Source organism: Pogonomyrmex barbatus, unplaced genomic scaffold, assembly GCF_055798465.1.
Source record: "Pogonomyrmex barbatus isolate J1 unplaced genomic scaffold, ASM5579846v1 scaffold3, whole genome shotgun sequence".
NCBI classification, from domain to species: Eukaryota; Metazoa; Arthropoda; class Insecta; order Hymenoptera; family Formicidae; genus Pogonomyrmex; species Pogonomyrmex barbatus.
Genome location: NW_028297127.1, coordinates 3,370,042 through 3,388,969, shown reverse-complemented (window position 1 = coordinate 3,388,969; position 18,928 = coordinate 3,370,042). Strand labels below are relative to the sequence as shown.

The window sequence follows — 18,928 nt, the reverse complement described above, 5'->3', positions numbered from 1 at the left end:
TGCATCTTCTCGAAAATTGGATACGCTTTACAGAACGCGCGCGAGCTTAAAGCGTGCCCTCGGAAGGCTTCCGAGCACGCTAGCGATAAAGTATCATGAGAAACGCGTCTTGCGGAGCACAAATCGAATCTCGTGGTCGGTTATGAAATAGAGCGCATCGGGTACGTGAAATAACATACTAGGGTGATGCTTAACATTTCGCACTTGTCGGACTTGCTATATTATTCTGCGGTTGGAGTAAAATTCACTGAATTTTACAACACTCACTGTTTGACTTTTTCAAATTGACTGTAATAAGCATAAAATTTTTGACTTAATGATTATAAATATATCATTAAATATATGAGTAGTTAAGCAATTATTATACATCAATCGATTGTTTTATATATATATATATATATATATATATATATATAAAACATGTTAAATATTGGTTAGTGACGTCTACTTTTGACATTCTTTCAGTTTTATCATTTTTAAGCGGGAACAGTTTTTTTTTTTCACGTTGGGCGTAAAGCCAGCGAAAGTTCCGCACCACCGGCACTGTGTGGTAATGCGGCGCGTAAGATAAATAAAGAGAAAAGACAGGAGAAGGTAGTAGTTCTCAACGGGTTGGTACATTGTAGAGAAATAGAGAAGGAATTCTTTGGCGTATCTCCATGTCGGAGAAGCGGCAGTGGATGAATCGACTTCACGTACATACAGCACTGCTCGGCTCTCGCCGAGCATTTCGACGCCGACTATGAAGGGAAATTCCGCTGGTTTCTTTTGACTGGAATAAGCGGTCCGTAATAGAGTTGTTGTTCCATGCAACATACGTACCACTCTGAGAAATACTCTCGACCTATGCGATACGCTTCGCGACGAAATTCCCAGTTAGGCTGACAGGCGAACGAAAAACGCAAAAGTCCGTTTAATAACGTCATTTTCTACATTTATGCATGTAGTTGCCGAGCAATGCTTTTTAAAAGATATAAATGCAGCAAATAGATGCAAATTCTTGAACTCGATATATCGTTATATTTTATGAAAAAATATTTTATAATCTGTCTAATGAAATAACAGATTTTTCTTTGTTTCTATCGTCATTCTTGGCGTGTATCAAAAGTAGTTAATTGAGAAATTGAGATAATATTCTTTTATTTTAATTTCATAATTTATTAGAAATCAATTTTGTTCTCTTGTAAAGAAAAGAGAGGGAATAAAGTCATTTATTTTAAAAACAATATTTATTTTTATTATTTTCAGTATATTGAAACGAATGAATTTAAAATGTAGGTTTTATTTGTAACAAATATTTTTCTCAGTATTTTTATAGATGTAACAACATAATGTAAGTAATTAATTTGTAATGTAATTAAATAACATTAATTAAATGACATTTCACTGAAGTAACAGAAATTATTTATTTTCAATAAATATGCGCTACAAAGTATCGTCCTTTAAACTAAACATCATAATTATTTTTACTTATTGTAGCAACACAAAATAAAACAAGCTTTATTATTACATTTTTTAAAATTGAGAATGGATTTGAATGATCGAGTTTAATTTCTCTTTGAGAAATTTGCATAAATTTATTCAGAGATCGTTACTTTGCTGAAGCAAGAACTAAAGCTCTCGATCGACTTGGTCCTTAAATCAAAGGTTTACATAAAGCTTAGGCAAGTACGAACACCGTACTCTGCTCGATGTTCATACCAGTCTAGAGGCGCGTATAATCATTTTACATCCGCACGGCTCCATTTCGCTAATGCTGTGCTAGTTTATGACGTAATGTATGGTAAGCTGCGCAATTATTGGGCCCGGGATCAGCCGCCGTTCTTCTTCTCGCTGCCCTCTGCAGTGGAGTGCAGATGTTTTCCAGGCTAATTCGATGCAGCTACCCAATTTTCTCGGTCAATTCTCGTGCGCATCGCATTTGTTTTGCGCTCCTTCCTTTTTGCAAATGAGTATTTTTTATAATGTGTTTCGTAATTTTTTTTACTGTTGCTTTCTGGAGCTTTGGCGTGATTTTGCAATACATTTATTTAGAATTTAACAAGTAAATTTAAATATTATTAACATGTTCCACCAACTGGATATAATTTTTCGCATTTCACGTAATTATGTTTAAACGTATTAATTTAAAATAATGAAAAATTAAGTTTATATATATATATATAATTTAATACCGAAATATAGACCAATATTTAATAAAAGAAGAATTCATATTTGGGTGCAAACACAAATTGTTGATAAAAATTGTTTATTTTCCACATATATGCACACAAATTCAGAATAATTTGCATACAAAGTGAAAAATTGCGTTTTTTATGCTTGTGCATGCGCATATGCTTTGAATTCTTTTATATAAGAATTATTTTAATATTGAATGTTAATTAAAATACAATAATAACTAGATGAAGTTATTGTGAATGTTATTTAAAAAATTACAAGCTGGAAATACATTTAAAATACGCAGTACGTTACGTATTGTACACGATATTATCTTTTGCATCGTTTTGGAACGTTTACTTGCTTGATGAGTACGGATCTGCGTTTGACGTTTCCCAGTTAATCACGAACTCGAAGTCAATTAACGCGATTAATTCGTGCGCCAGTTAAACGCCTCTTCCTACGTGACACTTCGTCATCGCACTTGGAGTTTCGTGCCCGACTAGAGCGCGTCGCTATTCATGCGTCCGATAGGGCGCAGGAAATATGGAATTTCAGATGTCGATTTTACACGCAGATTCAGTCGCGGTGTCAAAACGTATTCATGCTTACGTGTAAGCGGGCGGCACCGAGACTGGTGCGATGCTGGGGAGACAGCGCGATTCTTCAAAAGAATTTCGCCCTGGGAAATCAAACTGAGTCTCTCAAATAAATTCACGTACCTCGTCTGGCCGAGGCTAAATTTTTTTTTTACATTTTTCCTTCCTTACGTGTTTTTTTCCTCTTTGGCGCCCAGTGAGCATGAGGCGGGGCCGTCTAATTGCACTTCACGTTTAGCTCGCAAAAGAGACATTCGTTGATTGCGAAAACTCTTAGTTTACACCCTTAACTCTATAAATATATATCACGTTTATACATTTCTTATATAATGATAATACATATAACAGAACTACATAAATCTTATGTATTGATGTATACTTTTTTATTTTATTTATTAATTTCTTTCTCTATATAAAAATTATTATATATAAAAATGATAATGATTAATGATGTCATGATATGATAAATACAGAGGAAAATAAATGTAAACGTGCGAAAATTGTTTGCTAATTCTAATATTAACAAAAAAGGCCTGCTATTATAGAAGATTAATTCGGATACTTGTAATGAACTATGCGAATCCAATAAAGCTGAACTTAAAATTTAAGAGGAAAAGAAACCTCTCTTCAATCGAGTTATGTTCTCGACAATCATGAATTTTACATTCATGAATGTTTCCGAGAGTGTAATCCGCACCAATGTGGACGATTCGCTACAGTGGTCTTCAATGCGTTTTATGACTCTGTCGGACTCGCTAGAACGCTTTGCTCAGAGTGAATTTAATGAATCTGTGTCGTTAGTTTACACATTTAAGCGCACGCATTAAATATTTATATATTTGCGGCACTAACTTAAAAAATATATATAAAATATATATTACCTCAAAAAGAAATTAATTTTAATTTTCAATATATCTTAAATAATATATGCTTATGTCAAATAATAATACAATAAAAAAGGTTAATATTAAACAAATGGAATAATATAATAGTTATTTTTAATAATGGTAATTTTAATAATAAAATAAAATTATTATAAAAATATTGTTGTAAAAAAAAATTTTTACTTACTATTATTAAAATAATTACATACATATTATTGATTTTATTACTGGATTTTTACCATCCTATCATTTTTACGTAAATATACTTTACTATTCTATTTTGACTTTATGATAAAGAAAAGAAATAAGAGAGAAAAGTATTTATAAGATTTATTTTTTTTTTAAATATGAACAGCTACAAAAGAAAATATGAACAAGATTCTTTACGATCAATTAATTCTTGAAACCGTAGAGCAATATGTTTCTTACTTCGAAACTACTTACTAACGATACATCACTTGAATCATCGATCACTTGTGTTAAGAAACACTTCTGTTAAAGATTCTTTTTGCTTAAAAGTCAATATATTACAGAATATTGAGTGATAAATAAGATAAGCTAAGTAAAGTAACCAAGCAAATTGAATATGCATGTATTATATCAAAGTTGAATGTAAAAATCCATCTCATGTGATGACTTTTAAGTATTTAATCTTTATTTTTTTTAAATATATATTTATTTATCTTTATGTCATAAATTATCCTTTACGTTTTTAAAATAAAGAATGTTGTAAATACATATATAAACTCCAAAATAAATTTTAAAATAAAATAAAATAATCTTTAATGGTTATTAATTTAATAAAATACAATTTATAGTTATGCATAGTTATCGAGTTTCTCTATTAAAATCTTTTAAGTAGAAAAGCTTTTATTAGATCAGACCATGTTATTGATCGGATATGTAATTATATAAAAATTTCACATTAATCGACGTAAATACTTAAAATATTTAGTGAGATTTCAAAACAATCTAAAAAAACAATTCTGTTTTGTAAGACGTTTAGGACGTTGAAGTTGCACTGCGGTACTATTGCATCGACACGTTCTTAACTCAGCGAGAAGTCGCTGACCATCGCAACGCGTGCACCGATACTTCCGAACTTTCGGGCTCTTAACGACGAGTATTTTTATACTGTCATAACCTCGGATAACAAGTTCCCGGTTTCGCCGAGAGCCACGGCTATAATTCAATGTCGGAGGCCGGTGGGGGCCGTCTCTCGAGGCTCTATATCAACTTTCCGGACAGCCTAACTCCTACGCCGCCTGCCCGTCTGTACCCCCCTCGCGCCGTCCACGCGCGGCGTATGTGGCAGGGATGGGGTACGGTTTATACATACGTAAGACACGGCCGACCACCGAGATTACGACGTTCTTTTATTTATAACGTTCTTACGGTTATGGACGACACGACCGGGGATTCGACTTCGAAGATGCGCCACATTGTCTTCCGCCAGTCGATACGATCGATACGAATAGAAGTCTGATCAATCGTTAATGTCCTCTCGTTAACCAGGAAGTCGAATCAATTGCGTATCTCGGTACGAAAACAACGTCCATTTTACGATTAGATGCTATTTTACGACTTAGAAGAGACATTTACATATAATTTTCTGTTTTACTTGAATTATGCAAAATAACTATGTTTTTAGGAGATACGTAATATATATATATAAAACGTAAATTTATCTTGAATATCTTAAGATATTTTTAATTGTGTAAAAATAAAAGCACATAAAAAGCATATTATATGCCTCAAAAGGATATGTGTACCTCATATATGTTAAAATAATTGCTAAAATAATTGCTTTCAAATGTAAGATAAATTATCACATATGAAACTCTTAACTATCTACTGTTAAATCCTGTCTCCAGCTAGATTGGAACATTACACAATTGAGGACGTAGCCAGGTGATTGGGTAATTGGATCTGTCACGTTGTACCTTGTTACACAATCCGCTGTCGGTTAAACAAGGACAGGCTTGTATTTCTTCCAGACACCATTAAGACACCATTAATTCTTTTAGAAAAGGCGACAGTTTTCTCTCTCTCTCTCTCTCTCTCTCTCTCTCTCAGATTCGCTGTTTGATCTTTTTTTTGCTATGCAATTATCGCAATCGTTCTAAAAGAAGTCATACGTTATCGCCATCCGTGAAGAGAGACCGTGGTTAAAAGGCGAAGCCCTAGAGACACGCCCTGTACATTCGATCCGTGCTTATAAACCATTTATTTGTCGGTAAAGATATTGCGGTACGTCAAGAGAAAGAGATACACGAGAGCAGTCGATTTCTCAGAGCCGACGCGGCCACACTGTGACGTTGAAATGTGATCGGGCTTATCTTCATGATGTACGAGATGCAAACACTCATTACATCCGTCTGTACAAGGGACCGAGAGCTACTCCGAGAAAAAAATATACGGCACCGCCCATAGAATCAACGTAAAAGAAAATCTCTCATTTGCAAACTGCGTAAGTTCTGTGATGAAAGATCTCTTAAGGTCGTTATAAATTGTTACATTATGTAATTGCTTGAATAAAGAGATAAAATGAACTTGTTAGTATTTATATCTATATTTCCAGCACGCATTTAGTGCTTAATATAATCTCCTGAATTCTTTTTTATCGATGTGAATTCTTTTCTGAATCGTCTAATAATAGAATAATGAGCCAATAATTTTTGGATTAAGATAAAACAAAATCTTATATCAATTTTATATTTATGCCTTACTTAAAACAAATTATCAAATTTAATTTATTTATTTAATTTAAATTATCAAAATTAATTGTGCGTCTTTGATGTTATGCTGAATTTCAGGATATAAGTAAACCTTAAAATTAGAGAATTATATTTTGATGTTAAATATGGTAAAAATGCTATATGGTCAGAATGCTATACTTTCTTGCAACAAGAGCTTCACTGAAACCACTAATGTTGTTGTTGACTTACAACAACGATGTTCGCAAATTTTACCCTAAACTTGTCTTCAAAGTTGCAGCATAATTTATACAGCGTGACGTATCTTGACACAAAATTAGGTGTAACATGCAGCGCTATGAAATTACAGGATTTAGCGAAAGCCACATGTAACATGTATAGTATAAAACACATTTTGCTACAAGAAACTCTATATTAGTAACTAAAAGTTACCAACACTAGTCAGCTGTTGAGAAGCAATGAAAAAGCGCGTTTCTTAATTTCCAGGATTTTTTGTCGCTTTGTGCGAATTGTATGAATTTAAAAAAAAAAAAAAACCAAATGCATCTTCTATTATTTTATTAATAAGTCCGAGTATTTCGCACGAAGCATTAGCGAAGCGTTAAAAACATACGATTCGTGTAGCATGGCACCGGGATCGCTTTACTTATTTATCGGACTCCAGTGGAAACGGTCGGCGCAGACGTCGGCGAATGGCTCGAAATTCGAAGGCTTTCGAGAAAATTGCAAGCGCGAGGAGGGGGAGGGGCGAAGGGTCGCGGGGGAAAAAGCTTGTCTCTATGCGGCCGGGTCGCGACACGAAGTAGACGCGAGGGTAGACACGGCGGCAGAAAATTTGTCAGGCTCAAAGGCAGCAGCGGGCAAAAGTTCCATGTACTTCGGCAATTTCCTCGACGCTCGGACGGGTGCACGCATGGCATCATCCACGGGATGAAGCTTGAAGAAGTTTGAAGCCGCGGCCGAGATTGTTAATGCTCTGCGTTGAAGCGGATAGGTATTGCTCCTTTTGTAAATCACGAAGCACGTGTAAAATAACAAGCTGGTGTTCTTTAATTCCAAAGTACTTTCTACTCTGGAAAAGACAAATATTTGCTAAGCACCGGATACAAACTGGCGGTATATCGTGTATGAAACTTTATTGTTATATTGATAATACAAGTTAGTTATTCCGCTACAAAATTTTCTCTCTCTCTCTCTCTCTCTCTCTCTCTCTCTCTTTCTCTTCCTCTTCCCCTCTCTTTGCGCTTTATATATAATTTATAATTAATAAACAAATTTGTGCGAATATTTATTTTCTTGCAATTTAATTTTTGACAATCAATAATCACATCTTTCCAAATTAGCTTTAACTTTGAAAATCATTTTTTCAAGTTTGAATAACACTACAGAAAAATACCAATTCGCGTAATATCTTTTTAAACATCCCTCGATTTATTTACTCCGCAACTTTTGCAATTGCAGATCTGCCCATTAAGCACGTACGATGCGTTAGAGTAATGACTGTAATAATACAAATTCTGGACATTCTGGCTGGGTGAAACGAGTTTAAGCGGATTATACAGGATGGTAATAGCGGCCGTACCGGAGTTTAAATACGGTTGGATCCTTTTTGCATCATCGACCGACCTCGTAATATGAACATTTTACGCCACGCCTCGATTAATAATCTTTTTCGATAACGTTTTGTTGGAACGATTATTGTTGCATTACGTGCGAATCGGTTGCATAAATTTTTCGTCGATATGCGCTTTAATCCACAGATTCGCGGATTTGTTGCTTGTTCGACAACACGTGTTATTCGTTGCACCGAACGTGCGTGGACAACAAAGGTTGTTTATTTGCGTAGTGATTAAAAAAATAGTTGCTCGGTTGCATGTATATGTGAAAACATTTCCTTTCTCGTTTTGTTACACAGACAATTTTTTACTTAGAAATATAAACAGAATCTCAAAATTGTTTACTACGTTCTTCTATGAGAAAATGAGTAAACAGAAGTATTTATTTATAATATTTAAATTAAAATTGGATTGCTTCTGGAAGTTGAAAAATACTATGTATGTTTTTACATTTTGAGAGAAATAAATATATTAAATGCAAAATAATAGGATTTCTATTTCAAAATTTAAAAATATAATAATAGATAAATAGATATATAAAATAGATAAATAATACAACATAGTATTCACGAATTCATATTAATATCATAATAATCTGGATTATTGATTTGAAATAATTTCTGTATACCGTATCAATATTATTAAATAACATTAAAATTAATTATCCCACTATTTGTATTAATTTCGTTTCAAATAATATTAATTTGCTTTGAACGCGATGTTATTGTTCATTCGATTTGTCGAGTGCTATCGCGACTAAAAATTTCGCTCGTAACATCGTTATAGCTTCCAAATGAAATTCTAAGCTGCCACAAACATGTAACTACGATCAACTATATGCAATATCATTATATAGTTACGTTATAAGGTAACGTCGATTCTCTTGCGAGAGAATTCTCCGCAGGTAACCTTCAGCCAGCTTTGTGTTGCGAGCAAGTGTAACATCTACTCGTTAGCTACTAATTACAGTAGGCAATTTAGTGGTACATCCGATCCTTATTAAGTGAATTCGTACGCTCGACAGCAGAAATTAATTAAGCAACTTGAAATTGATATCTATAACCATCACTATCAGATCAGCATCAGCGTGTGGCTGTACTGCGATAGATTCTTTAAAAATATGTCAAATGTTAAAAAATATTGCGCGACAGAAATTTTATTAGAAAATAAAAATGTCATTTAATTTATTTACGTATTCGAATAATTTTTTCAATATTTTCAATTTATCATGCAATTTGTCATGTTTATTTGCTGTTCTGAAACGGGAAACGTCACATATGATAAAATACGCATGCATGACAATGTACTTTTTTTCGTCGCTTTAATGTACGGTATAAAGAGCCGTTTCTCCCTCACTTTAGCGTATTCTTCAATCCGGATAATCTTTCACAATACGTAATACTTTTATATTTTTTTCTCTCGGTACTAAATTACTGATGATTATGTTCGCTGCTGTGAACTGAATGCTTGAATGCTTCGTTATTACGTTTCAATTAGCAAGCTTGCGGTGTTCACGATTGAAATCAGTTCTGTTATTATGTATCGAGATGTATTGAGTTATGTGTTCTACGATCGTACATGAGGCGCGCTTATATTTTCCCATTCGTTTATATAACGAATCTCATCAAGGCAGTAATGGATTTTTAGTTCACATAAAAATGTCATCTTGTTGATAGCATGAAAAAAACAAAATCGAATATTATACGCAATCGTGTTACGGAATGAAAAATAATTTCTCTGACAGCGACAATAATTCTGAACTCTGCTGATAATTTGCTAGTTAGCTACATATGTTGAAACCAAGTAAAAACAGAATTTTAAACTTCTATTAAAAAATAGTCTTTAATAATATTTAAGAGATATATAATATTTCTCTTATTTTCTCATTGAACTATTACGTTTGAAACGTTTTAATCGTTTTTGCTTTTCTTTAATTTCGCAATTTTACTCTTATTTCAACACTACTGAGAAAAGTTTCATATTTTTGGACCGTAATAAATAGCTGTCGTTTTATATAGCCATCCTTGAATCGAATTTTGAGACAAACTGGGCTAGTAAATAAGTATATCGCTTTTTTGAATCGCACGCAGAGCTTATAAATTTACGACCACGGTATTCACGATATTCAAAGAGCACTTGTTTGCCGAGCATAATAGAAGGGACGTTCGTCTAAAAGACGCGTGGGAAGCGAAATTACGAAAGCGTCGGTCACGAAATTTGGTGGTGATGTAAAACGTTTTATATCTTCTTCCTCGGGTTTCGGGCGGCGAAAGAGTGAATTACAAGACACACTCTCGTCTATCAGAACGCTTTTTCGTTTTGAAGGGGGAGCGCGCGTCTGCGGTAATGTATCGAAACGCTCGCGTGGAAACCTATTAGCAGCTGCATTACGGGAATAGGAGAAGGAAAAAAACTGCATGGATAGGGTTGTAAATGGCGATTTACGAGCACGCGCGAGTATCGTAAATGCGCGCGAGGGACAGTGCACGGTCTTTTCCCGTTACGAAACACGACGCGAATAGTACGTCCATCCTTTGATAGCTCGGCTGATAATAAAAATGCAAGACGGAGGGCGTATTCCAGCGGGAAATGTATGTATGCTACGCGCTAAGCCGCTCATAAATAATAGTCGGGGATTTCGCGGGTGCCGCAGATAAGCGAGAGCAAAGCGATCCCTCGCGCTAATTTAATCTTGCTTTATCCCGAGTGTTTTAATACCGTGTTTAAATTTAATGGACCCGGGTCATTTAATTTTTCCGGGACGAGGCGCTTCCGCCTGACGATAATGCTAATACTATGTATTTATTAGATAGTGTACTCTTGCCCGTAAGGCAATCCGTAAAGAGGGTGTAATTAGAAGATCTCATCTCTAAGATTTAGATAAACTCTCATTCCTGTTACACATAATTAGCTTGTAATCAATTATGCCTGTCCTTATCTATAATAGCATTCTAGTGAAGAGAACTTGAAGACCCTTTACCAGGGTGATATATCGTTGTAAACTAAGAATATGGTGTAACACATGCACCTTGGTACTCGGAAGTTTCCTCTAGGTGCCTGAAGCGACAGGAAATAATCATCCACTGTAATTTAACGTGTATGAATATACTATTATATAACTATGTCAAACTTGAACATGTTAGGTATATATTACAAATAATGAACATAATTTTGCCATTAAAATTGTTGCCATGTAATAGATGAATGTCTATTGATGAAATATAGTTTATAATTAATACTCTTTGATTTGGCTATTATGTTGTACATTGAATTATATTTCTTCCTAATCTTCAGCAGTAATTCTTTTATTCTTTTTTTTATCTATCTTATCTTATAAATTTTTCGTTGCGGATTATTTTAATTTTATTATATATTAATTAGGAATAGAATAAGTATCGACTTATAAAAATTCCATCCTGAGATTACACTATAGTTATTTGTTTTTTAAAGTTTAACGAAATTGATTTATAGCACTATAACTCAATATATCGAGGCAATTAGGAATATTAAGGAATATTAAGATTAATTAGAAATGTCAAATATTTTTGTAGTGCTATCTTTGGTATTTTAATAAATCTTTCAATTCCACTTCAATGGTTTATATGTTTTCTTTAAATTTAATAATTTATTTAAAAAAATATATATGTCGTAAACATATATGTGTATATTGTGTAATATAATGTATTTGAAATTACTCAAGAGAAAATGAGATCGTAAAAGTTAGAGACTCGAAAAAAAAAATTCTAAATAAAGTATTAAAATAAAATAAAAGATATTTTAATTTTCCATATTTATTAATATTTTACATTCCGTTAAAGTATTGAAAAATATTTTTATATTTCATGATTCAAACATAACATGAAACATAACATGAAAATCAATATATATGATAGATGAACAGCATTTTATTTTTCACCCCTGCAATTGCGAGAAATCGCCATTTATAGAAATACAGAAAATGTACTTCTCGCGAGTTTTCTCTTGAACACGAATAGTACTCTTCTATGTTAGCGTTTACAAGACAGGAGGGAAGATAGGGTGTACCCTCGGGTGGCTTTCTCGCGATGGCTCGCGGAATCGCTGTGCGCACGTAAGCGGCGGCAAAATGTGTCATCGACTTACAGTCGCTGGCTAGGTCCGGCTTATGTAATACATAAAGCAGGACACGAGTTCGCGATATGAAGCCAGAAATCGTGCGCGTCAAGGCATCTCGCCTGTAAAACCCACCCGTACCCAGAATGATTTATGGCGGTGAACGTGCATGATTATGGAGATTTTCTCATCGGGGTGTGTGTGTGTGTGTGTGTGTGTGTGTGTATATTTATCTACCGAATAGTTGGCCACGTTATGAGGAGATTGATTTCCTTCGCGATTTTTATAAATGGCGTCGCATTCTTATCAAGTGCCAAATGTCCAACGATTTTCGTGGTGCGGTTACTTGCCCCCTGGCCATTAATTGCGATCAATATATACTTCTAATTCTGTTGCGTTTTATTTATGGGAAAATGCAGCTGTACAATAGTCGATTAGATATTTTTATTTTCGTATTTAATAATATTTATAATAATGAATTTTAATAATGATAATAAATAATGAAATTTAATGATAGAATAAATAAATTAATGATAGAATAAATAAATTTTTGTCGGAATAATAAATACGAGTTTATTATTTCATTTATAATGCTAGAAATGCATAACGATTTGATTGGTTTAATTTTAAGCCTGTCTCCTGCGACGTCTTTTACCGTTGTGATACGGTTATTTTTTAATACCTACGGATGGATTTAGCAAGCTGAATTGTAATTAAACTCCTGCAATATAATTGAATTAATTAGGATCGCAGGGAATAAAGACCGTGAGATGTTAGTTTGTAATTTCTAAGCGAACCGTACGCCTGGCAATTTCGTTATGGTTAATTAAACTTCGTTGAAACAGACGTTGATGCATGTGCGCAAAATAGAATACACAATTCATGTACGTTGTATATCAAATTGAACAACAATGATCATGCAGCATGTTATTATTTCTATAGACGAAATCATGTTATTCCAGGAATTGAATGAAGCAAACTGCGCTACAAGTATAACTAAGTTTATTTTCTATCAATGCTAAATAATTATTATATTTTTCAGTCAAGATTATATATATATATATATATATATATATATATATTTATTTATTTATATTTATAGCTATATATATTTTTTTCTCATCATGTTATATTTTCATATTTCACCGATACCTAAAAAGCTGTTTGCATAATCCGCGAAATTTTCTTCCATAAAATTGCTTTCTTCATTCAACGCGTGAATTACGCGTGAAAATGGAAATGGAAATCGTACGTACTATGTAAACGCATCTACGCGTCTGTATGTATTGCGGACTCGCAACACCGGAATCTTGTGTAACCGTGTTCGGCAGCGAAAATTACATGTAACCGCTGTTTGAACTGCTACTGCTGAATTTGACCGCTTGTCAGCTACTTTCAATTACACGCTCTCCGCAGCGCGTTACGAACCTGCTTTCGGCGTGAATTCAACAAGAGCAAAGCTATCGATTACGTCTCGATAAATGGATTGGCATTTGGAAGAAACGCGGACAAGAAAATGAGCGTTTTCTATCGATTTCAATATTTTCTTTGAGTTTTAATTTTACGTACGAATGCAGATCCTTAACATTTTAATTCACTCATTCTTATCGTTTAATTTACATCGTAATTTTCAAAATCGCGTGTTACACATCAAGATTATGGTGTTGGTGTAACGTGTTACGAATAATATCTATGAATTGGACTTGACATCGGTTCACATAAAGAAAATATAAAAACGTTTCTAAAATATTATATACTGAACATGAATTTTTCATGAATTCTTTTCATGTGTTTTTTATGAATCATACAATATGCAATCTCTATTCATAATTTAACTTTAATTTTATTTTAACAAAAGCTGGATCGTCCGATTTTAGGTATCAAGATTTTTGCGTGCTAAAAATATACTAAAAGTATGACACACAATTGAATTTTTCCTGTAAAAAAATCAATTACGAGTTGATCAAAGATTCTGTTGATGAAACTTCGCAGGACGCATTCTCGAATAACTTATATAAAATTGCGCATTGGATCGAGTCGAAACGAGCTCTTCCCCCCGGCCTAGACTGTCTCTCTCTCTATAATTACAGAGACTAACGACGCGATTTTGTGCGTGTCGGTGAAAAGCGATGTTCCCGCTCGTGCAACTTCGCAAGATTGATTTTCTGCAATTAGAGGACGGCCTTAACGAGTTTCCGTTGAAACGGAGTAGTTTTTACCAACCATGCTGCGTATATACCTCGCGATGACGTTTCGTATGTCTTAATGGATTTCCAAGAATTTTAATATCTTATAAAAAGACCGCGATCATCTTGCTTACATCTGGTTGAGCAACGGTATCCGTCAGAGAGAGAGAGAGAAAGAGAGAGAGAGAGAGAGAGAGAGAGAAAGAGAGAGAGAGAGCTGTTTGATATGTATTAGAGAAGAATGGTTTAAGAAAGGGGGAAACTTTTTGAAGTTCGTCTTCTTTATTAAAAACCTGATATTTCCTTCCGGTCATTTGATCCCGAGATAATATGTAACGTTCTCTCTCAAAAGCGAGCTCATAAACGACGACAAAAAATGACGAACGACCTGAATAACAAATTGTTCAAAGGGGATATATTTAATAAGTAAAGCGGATCATCATCTTTCTCTCTCCCAGCTTAAGACGCGACTTTCAGGCTAATTAAAAGCTCTCATGGCTACATCCCGGTTAATTGCGCGATCGCAATTACGCGCCGCATGCGACGCGCGTTTTATCCGGAAGCGGATTATATTAAAAATGCGTGTGTCGAAAAGCACCGCGAGTTGCATGTGTTAATTAATTCGCATTTGATTTAATTCGCTGTTATCGCAGATTAGGTTGATTTAAGCTGCTCGGCCGAGTTCGCGTGTGCGACTGTAATGTTCGCTGTAATGTTCAAATCCAAATTGCCATCGTTCCGACTTTTCGACGCCGACTTTGTAAGCGCGTCAGTCGGCATTGTTATTTACTTATTTCACAAAACTCGCAATTATTTCGCACATATTTCTACGTTCTAATTTAAATGCAAGGTACGTAGAACACGTTTGCATCAACGGAATACAAGATTTCGAATGATGCACGACGCATCGAATACTCGCGCGAGAATATTAGTTCTGAAAAGCTTATCCTACGCTAATCGAAAGCACTCGTTAAATTCCGCAAGTTGCGACTTACAAACAGTTTCTAACGCGCCCTCGAATCGTCATTATGTTCTCGCGAGAGAGCGATATGTTCGCGACTCATTCACATATATGTCAATCAAGTCAGCGTTGAATTTACATTAGCGTTAAACGCGCGTTAAACACGCGTCATGCGAATACGCGACTGTATCTGTGCATCACCGTTGATCGTGCAAGTATTTCTGCATCTGTTAACGATTAATTAGGCGATAAAATCCGCGCGTGAATATTACGGATCGATAGATAGATGGAAAGTTGATGGACGAATCTCTGACCGGATCTAATCGGATGAAAGAAACAACATGCTTGAACGTCACGAACAAGAAGCACTTTAAGTCTTTTTTTATTTATAATTATTCTGATTTAGGATCTTGATATCATATTATGATTAATAACCACGATTATATTCATAGTAATTCTTTTATATTAAGAAAGAACGAATAATGCTTAAACTATATTTTTCCTTTTTTTAATATTTTTGAATATTTTTGAATATTTTACATTTTTAAATATTCATGATTTAGTTAGTTTATTATATTACATTTTTCGATATCATTTTTATTTATTTTTTTTTTGCGAGAGTCTGTTTATTCATTTCTTTTCCTCAATTTTTTCGACGGCTTAATATTCCGCCGAAAAAAGATAGACAACGTTTATTAACTCTTGCGGAATACCGCGTTCGGATTGTCAAGCTAGTTTCAAAGTGGTGAAATCATGTCTCCCATGACAAACAGCGAAACAATCGCCGCGAGTGCTTGCACGTCGCACTCAATTATGTTCTCGGGCCAATATGCGCGGACGATGCGAGGCGAGGAGATTGCTTTTGTTCCGTCTGCGCATCTCTCTTTGCGTGTGCGTGTGTCTCTCTGATACGTGTCGCATCCCACTGTGCTCTGATGATTGTAAGGATTTCGTCGCGCCCGGTAATCACGGGACCGCTCAGTGTACGATTTGTACACTGTCGGTCCTCGATTTCTCCTCGATACTACGTACGACCGGCGAATACGAGTCGACTTTTAATTATTCAAGTGACGCTGCCTCGTAAAACGCCGCAGTCGGTGGCTACGCAATCCTACGGTCGTTGCGACTGTCGTTGTCTGTCGTTCTTGTTCTCGTTCTCGTTGCCGTCGTGGCGTGCCGTTAAAGCGTGTACTTCCGGGTAAATCCTCGCACGTGTTTCCGCACATTAGCACGTATGCCATCTCCCGGTACGTGGTCCCGGGCGGTGCATTCGCACTCGAGCAGCCACCACCCGCGCAATTATCCTGGATCACTGACTATGAACCGACAATTAGCGGCGCGAGACTGAACGCGACCGCGATGTTTCCAAACTCGGCAGCCGCGAACTCGCCGCGCGGAGTATTTCTGCAAGTTGGAAGTGGGACGCTGGTGCGGTTCGGTCGAACTGACATAATCTTCACCCGCGTAATTACTTTGGATCGCTATGAACGACAACTGGAGCTACGCGAACGAGCAAACGTTACGTAACTTCGCACAATTTCACACCAAAATTCCTATACCAGTGGCAGAAGACCTTAGGGAAGCGACATCTTTGATATGATTTGTTCTTTCATTACAGGAAATGCGTGCCAAATTCTAAATTACATAAATTACATAAATGTATTTGACGTAGCTGTAATTAAACGTCAAATTTTAAATATAAAAAAAAAATATGGAAATAAAGGGAATCTCTCACATTTCTGTCTTTTCTCATCTCGTTTAAATTTCGACGGTGCAATTATTAGAATTTCGCGTATACTCTAATTGTTTGAAAGAAATGTAGAGTGTTTCCGATGTTTGAAGTCAAGTCTTAAGTACGTTGTTACTAGTTGTTACGTTGTTACTTGTTTCCAATTAGCATTTTAGAATTTTCCACTACTATGTGTTTCTCATTAATTTGCGATTAGTAATGCAAGACCGCGCACGTTGATTAGAGGTAGACGACTGCGAAAAAGTTTAACTTGCTTGTTCAACTTCTGGAAGATTCTTAAAGCTCTAACATCATGTGGAGCAGAGATTTCTTGCGATGTTACACATTTGGTTTTATGGAACATCTATTTCATCGGAGATTATGTTCCTTCAACGTGAACGTTGCGAGCGTTAATGGTACCATAAGTGTATCTAATTACGAGAAGGCAAGGAAACTTTATCAGTGGCGCTTGATCGTAAAGATTATGTTTCTTCAGTATTAATTTCGGCGATGCGATAAACTTTCTGGACGAACGCAAAAGTAAGAGGATTCAGGTTTCATCGTTGACATTCAATTACATAGATTAGTCCCGCGAGATCACGTTATCTCGAACATTCCCGCAAGAACGCGGTAAGTTTCGACGAAGTCGAGTTCTCGCTGGACGACTTAGTCGTCCGTTAACGTTCCGAGGGTTTCGGCCGAGATTGAAACGTACCTTGGCTGACCGCGATCGCCTCGATAACCAGGAGAATACCAGCGAGTACCAGCACCATGAGCCAGCGACACAGCATTTTTAACACCTCGATCGCTCGCTGCACTACCGATCCTTGCTCGTTAATCGTTAGCAGAGTACTCGCTACTGCGAACACGATGTATACTCATCGATCTTTACGTCTATCGCCGTATTCGCGCACTGTGCGATATCTTCACCGTGTCATATCCTTCGTAATGAAAACGCGGTTTGGTTTTTGCCAAATTAAGAACGATGCCTCCTCGAGATGAAACCAACACCTAAGCTTACGCCGTAAAAACCATGCACGTGTTCCGTACTTCACTATGAGCGCAATTTCTCAATTCTTGCACATGCACATTTGGACGTTCCTACGGAGAAATTCTCATTGCACCACGATTAACACCTGGAGAGAAGATTATTAATTATTAATTATTAATTTCACCATCGTGCAGCGGCACGATTTCGTTAAAAACTATCAGCTGCGAACTCGCGAGAGGTCAGAACGCGGACGCCGCAGTGTATCATCAGCAATGTATCGTCAGATAATCGCTACGCGATTATCGATCATAAATCCTCGATCGGTAATCCACGGGATAACAAGGTCCAGATGCTCACAGACGACGTTTCGCGGCCGCTCGCGCGCGGCCGTGGTGCACCTGCACGCGTCCCCGATGACAGCCGCGCTCACGTGGAGCCTCCGCCTGGACGGGCGTCGCGACGCGCGAACCGCGAGTGCCCCGTCTCAGGGGCAGCATCCTCCGGCCGGGACGCACGCGTCGATCGCATTCGGTCGGCAATCAGGCTGATCCGACTTCGTCGTTTCACCGATTAACTCGCGAGGCTCTGCCGGACGATCGTCATCGTACGCGGGTCTGGATCGTCGTCGTCGTCGTCGTCGTCGTCGTCGTCGTCGTCCTCCCGCGCGACGACGTTGAACCCGCATGGACCAGCCGCCGGCGCGGATGAGGCCTGCCGCTCGGCGTCGCGGCGCGAAATGATCCTGCGGGGAACACTTTGCCCGGCGCGCTTGCGCGATGACTTTGCTGCGTTCGCCGCGGATAAAGCGCGGACCGGTTACGCGCAGACCGCTTCTCTTCTCTTCCCTCTGCCTCTCCGCTGCCTCTCTCCTCTTCGTCTATCTCTCGTCGCGCGATGCCGCGGCCACCGGGGGATGACCGCTGCGAAATCGGGGGTGCACCGGAGCACACATACGCCCTGACCATACCGTTCGAGGAGTCCGTCTTGTTGTCGACC

The 18,928-nt window shown here is 36.7% G+C and overlaps 1 protein-coding gene across 1 annotated transcript in view; it reads right to left on the bottom strand.

Annotated features, from left to right (window-relative positions):
- The window catches only part of dpr1 (defective proboscis extension response 1), a 303,032-nt gene extending 284,351 nt beyond the window's left edge, over positions 1 to 18,681 (bottom strand). The window contains exon 1 of the mRNA XM_011644328.2: positions 17,657 to 18,681. Within this exon, the coding sequence (XP_011642630.2) occupies positions 17,657 to 17,732 (76 nt within the window). The 5' untranslated portion in view covers positions 17,733 to 18,681. The remainder of the gene's footprint in view (positions 1 to 17,656) is intronic.
- Positions 18,682 to 18,928: the final 247 nt, after the last annotated feature.